Source organism: Myotis davidii, unplaced genomic scaffold (assembly GCF_000327345.1).
Source record: "Myotis davidii unplaced genomic scaffold, ASM32734v1 scaffold914, whole genome shotgun sequence".
NCBI classification, from domain to species: Eukaryota; Metazoa; Chordata; class Mammalia; order Chiroptera; family Vespertilionidae; genus Myotis; species Myotis davidii.
The window spans coordinates 1,078,719-1,084,213 of NW_006285484.1; the positions used below are offsets into that span (position 1 = coordinate 1,078,719).

A 5,495-nucleotide genomic window follows, 5' to 3' on the forward strand; every position below is an offset into this window, starting at 1 on the left:
GTGTGGGGGGATGAAAGCTGCAGCCATACTGGAATGCATGGAATGTGATCAAGAATTGAGTGAGTGGAGGAAGGGTGTGTGGAGACTATTCTTTCAAGCAGTTTGGCAGTAGAGAGAAGAAGGAAGTTAGAGCGGTAACATAAGGATGAGGACGAGTTCATTGGAGTGTGTGTATATGATGCAGTCTATTAAGTGCTGGGGAGTTTCCATACCAGGACTTAATAAGGCTACATTATCTGCAATTGCAATTGCAAAAAATTCAATCTGAGAAATAAATTCTTTACCGGCCAGTGGTACAAAAATGACCTTTGTAGGGTATTCTAGGTTTCCACACATATATATTTAATTGTAGAAAGAGAACTAAATGAAGATTAAAAGAAAGTATAAACATAAAATAAATAAAAATGTTAAAGAAGATTGTGTAGTATATACACATGTGGCCATGTACTCTAACAATGTAGATATATTGCAACCAAAAAAAGGGGGGAAGATAATAGGTATAGTACATGCAAAGTAAATTTTCAACTGTTGTAAATAATCACACTGAATTCACGTAAAAATGACACAGAAACCAATGTGAACTTCAATGAGGGTAATAATTGCAATAGACTGAAACCCATCAAATATGTTTCAATCTATGAATTCAAACTGGTTTTTTATAATGGGTCACGTTCAGAGAATGACAGGGAACCAGTCAGCTATCATAAACACTGGGTAAATAAAAGAATCTAGGATTTATATATAAACTGTATCACCAGGTAACCAAATAGACAAGGGGGAAATAAATTAGAGAATTCAAAAATCCCATTTGCAACCCCCAAAGAGTCAATATATAAAACCGTTAAATATCAATAGTTGCTAATATCAAAAAAGAGAGACCCTGGCCAGTGTGGATCGGCTGGTTGGAGCGCTGCCCTGTACACACACAGAGGTGGCAGGTTCGATTTGGTCCCTGCGCACACCCAGGTTGCAGGTTCAGTCTCCAGGCGGCGGGGCGCATACAGGAGGCAGCCAATCAGTGTTTCTCTCTCACATCAAAGTGTTGTTGCCTCTCTCTCTCTCTCTCTCTCTCTCTCTCTCTCTCTCTCTCTCTCTTTCTCCCCTAAATCAATGGAAACATGTCCTCAGGTGAGGAGTAAAAAAAAAGAGAGAGAAAAACCAAGATTTCTGGTCCTCCCAATGAAAGGATGCAACAAAAGACCACTATGTTCTTGTCAAAAGGATCTAGCCTGAGTCTGTTGAAGCCTCTGAATTCAGTTGCCAATTTTCAGGAAAAGCAGAAGATAGAAGAGCTTGCTGCACTGCACCAAGCACACACATTAGCAAAACCTAGACGAGGGGAAATTCTATGGGCCAATTGTCCTTGGGGTCGTCAACACATTTTAAACAAAAGAAAGGGATTGTGGGAGGGGAGTTTAACCTATAGATTAAAGGACACTTCAAAGAAAAAAACTGGACAAGACTAAACTGAGGGCTAGAGATGCACAGGTAGGTGATACAACCATAAAGAAACATAAGACCCTGGTTACTATAAAAGCCAGGACAGTGGATGCTTCCAGGGGAGGGGAAGGGGCTGTGATTGGGATGGAGCACATGGAGGGGTTTCTGGAAGGGCTAGCAAAATTCAATTTCTTAACCTGGGTAGTGATTTCAAGGATAGTAGCCTTATAATAATTTATTCATGTATGTTTGTTTTGTGTCATTTTGCTGTACTTATATTTTGGTGCATGTTTTTCAAGAAAAGAAAGAAAGAAAGAAAAGCCCTAGCCAGTTTGGCTCGATGGTTAGAGCGTTGGCCCACAGACTGAAGGGTCTCAGGTTCAATTCCAGTCAAGGGCACATACCTTGGTTGTAGGCTTGACTCCTGCCCCTACTCCCTACCTGCCACCTCCCACCCATCAGGGTGTGTGCTGGAGGCAAACAATCGATGTTTCTCTCTTACATCGAAGTTTCTCTCTCTGTGTCCACTCTCTCTAAAAATCAATGGAAAAAAATGTCCTCAGGTAACAACAAAACAACAACAAAAAAGTGTAAAAAAAATAACACAATAACAGGAAGCTATCAAAACTCCCAGGGCTATCTAAGGAAGAAAATTCTGACAAGGGGCAACAACGAGAATATCATAAATATATCTTTGCACCCCCCATCATGGAGGTTTCGTTTATCCTGCCAATTCCCCCAGTTATTCATTGTAAAATCACATAAACAGAAAGTTCAGGCTCTTTTTTTTTTTCCCCCCAAAAGGAAAGAGAAAGAGGTAGATTGCATCACAAGGTTCTGTGATGAGTAGGCTCAGCCCCACCCCCAAGAAACTCACAACCAATCTGTGGGAGAAAAGGACCTCTAGAGCAGTGGTTCTCAACCTTCTGGCCCTTTAAATACAGTTCTTTATGTTGTGCCCCAACCATAAAATTATTTTCGTTGCTACTTCATAACTGTAACATTGCTACTGTTACGAATCGTAATGTAAATATCTGATATGCAGGAAGATCTTAGGCGACCCCTGTGAAAGGGTCGTTCAACCGCCAAAGGGGTTGCGACCCACAAGTTGAGAACCGCTGCTCTAGAGATAACCAATCAAAGGACACAAAAGGCTTAAATCCCTGAGGGCTCTGAAAAGGGGAAAAAGGGACTCAAAGATTATGGCCAAAACAGAGACATAACCTGCTCAGGTCTATAGGCCTCACACCAAGAAACATGTTTAATGAATTACTAGCATGGTGTTCATTTGACCTACCACATTTATCACAGCTTCCCAATCCTTGGTTATTTTTTTAAGCTATTTAATATCAGTTGCTCAGAGAGAATGTGACACGGTGGCTGCACATGAAGGCTCAGAGAATTGGTGAGGTTCTCATTCATAAGCTGAATGGGGGAATTTATGGCTGTTCGCTTAGGGCTACATTTCATAACTTCCATATGCCACATGTATTTTTGTATGTTATGAAATGTTACACAACTTACAATCTAATTAAAGGAGCAGTTAAATAACACAAAGTCATGTTACAGGGTAAACTTTGAAAATTGGTCCCTTCAGAAACCAACTAACTTCTTGCCACAAGCTGCTATTGGAGTCAAAAGAGAAAATAGAAAGTATTGAGGCCCAGAAGAGAGACACGCAACTACCTCCCCGCCAATATAGCAAGCATATTAGCAAATATGGCCAATACAGTAAGAATATTAGCAAAGAGCATTATATTAACATTAAAAGCATTACTATTAGTTAAAGCACCTTTGCTCTTTGCAAAGCAGATCTTCAAACTGTTTCATTTGATTTCCACAGAAACCTTACATGGGAGACCCTGTGAAGTCCACAGGAGAGGACACACGGTTCCCTCAGACACCTCGATTAGTGTAGGTGACGAGCGATGAGTCCCACTCTGCCTTTATTTCCCACCTTCTCGTTTCTTGGCTGTGCCCTGAACATTTATTTCTGTATCATAAAAAATAGTGGATGTCAGTAGCAGTTAATCACTTACTGCACGGTTACTGTTTGTCAAATACGGGCCCTATGCTCATGCCTTGTGTACATTATTTTCTTGAATACCCTCAACAGTGCTAGAAGGAGCTGGCATAGTACATGAGAAAATGGAGATGCAGAAATCTTTGATCATAGCCTCACATATGGAGAAATTGGTCTCAGAACCAGCACTAGAATCCAGACCCGTTCGACACCAACGTCGATATTCCTAACCTTTGATGATATGGTCTCCTGCAAAAAATACACCATCTTGAAAACCCTCCCCAGCATCTTCCCAAACGCAGATTAAAGACCCCACTCTGTGTGACCCACTCACCGGCGTCTCAACTTTCGGCAAGGACTCCTTCAGAATGAAGATCATGCCCTTCAAGCTCTCTGAGTCGATGTCTTCTGACAGTTCAAAGAGCAGGTTTCTAAGACACACACCCAAAGAGTCAAATGAAGCCTCTCACGTGCAGAGGACAGCACTGTGAATCGAGTGCATCTACCGATGTTCTCTCTCGGGTACATGACCACAGCCCTGTGATTAATCCCACTTTGTAGATTCAAAAACTAAAACTTTGAGCTTCAAAGTGGCCTCTTAAATTATGATAACACAGTAAACAGTAGGGACAGGCCTTCTGGTTCCAAGTCCAGTGCCAGGAAAGCATAGAATACAATTTTGGCCTTCTATCTTCCAACTCCACTGGAGGAATTCTGGGTTATTCTACAGGCCCTTGTCACAGAATACGTGATGCCTGGCAATGTCAAATCCACACTTGAAAGAGGAAGGACAATACCCCGACTTCTGGGGAGTCATATAGTGAATCGCCAGAAAAACTAAACATTTCGCTCACACACTGATGCCTCTGCACGCCAGAGACCAGCCCTCAGTCGTTGAACAGCAGATTTCCAGCACTCCCTCACGGAGCCAAGCGAGGGTAGCTCAGGTTCTGGGAGCCAGTCCAAATGTTAAAGCCTGAAGGACATAATCACCCAGGTAATTCGATAAAGCCACACTTCGAAGGCTCCTCCTTGTGAGGGTCTCTGCAGCTACTACGTCCGGGGACCATGTAAAACAGTGGTGTCGCCGAAGCCGGTTTGGCTCAGTGGATGGAGCGTCGGCCTGCGGACTGAAGGGTCCCAGGTTCGATTCCGGTCGAGGGCATGTGCCTGGGTTGCGGGCACATCCCCAGTGGGGGATGTGCAGGAGGCAGCTGATCGATGTTTCTCTCTCATCGATGTTTCTGACTCTCTATCTCTCTCCCTTCCTCTCTGTAAAAAATCAATAAAATATATTTAAAAAACAAAACAGTGGTGTCTAAGGTCTGACCACGACAGGCCTGATGTCTGTATTTTACCTCTCTCACCCAAAACATGTCACCAGACACGCCATAAATGACACAGAGGCATTTCACTCTGCTTGGTATGCATTCTTTCCTTCTCAAATCACTGAATATAGGCAGACACGCCCAGAAGAGAGGACTGTCTGAGGGCCTGCAGACTGGGAAGGAGGAACGCATGGGCCTGCTGTGCTGGGGTGGGCTTCCCTTGGCAGTGAGATACGAAGCTGAGACAAGCCACTGCCAGGCCCGAGAATCCCAGCGTTTCACCTCAATGGTACCTAGAGCTGAGAAATCTCCTAGCGTTGCTAGATCAGAGACACCCAAGGAGGTCGATAAGAAAGAGACCCAAGAGATCTTAATCCCAGTCTCCTTTCTTTCTTCTTCTTCTTTTTTTTAAATCTTTATTGTTGAAAGTATTACATAGGCCAGTGATGGCGAACCTGTGACACGCGTGTCAGAGGTGACACGCGAACTCATTTTTTGGTTGATTTTTCTTTGTTAAATGGCATTTAAATATATAAAATAAATAACAAAAATATACCGTATTTGCCAGCGTATAAGACGATTTTTTGGCCCTGAAAAATATGCCTCCAAGTGGGGGGTCGTCTTATACGCCAGGTACACTTCAGATAGACTGCCCATAGTGCTTGCCCCGTGCCATAGTGGCCTCCCGATGCCAGCCCCCTTCA

General features: G+C 43.2%; 1 protein-coding gene across 1 annotated transcript in view; it reads right to left on the reverse strand.

The window, feature by feature from the left end:
- CASP10 (caspase 10) overlaps positions 1-5,495 on the reverse strand; it is a 29,883-nt gene that overhangs the window by 21,281 nt on the left and 3,107 nt on the right. The window contains exon 3 of the mRNA XM_015559155.1: positions 3,798-3,894. Coding sequence (XP_015414641.1) covers positions 3,798-3,894 — 97 coding nt within the window. The remainder of the gene's footprint in view (positions 1-3,797; positions 3,895-5,495) is intronic.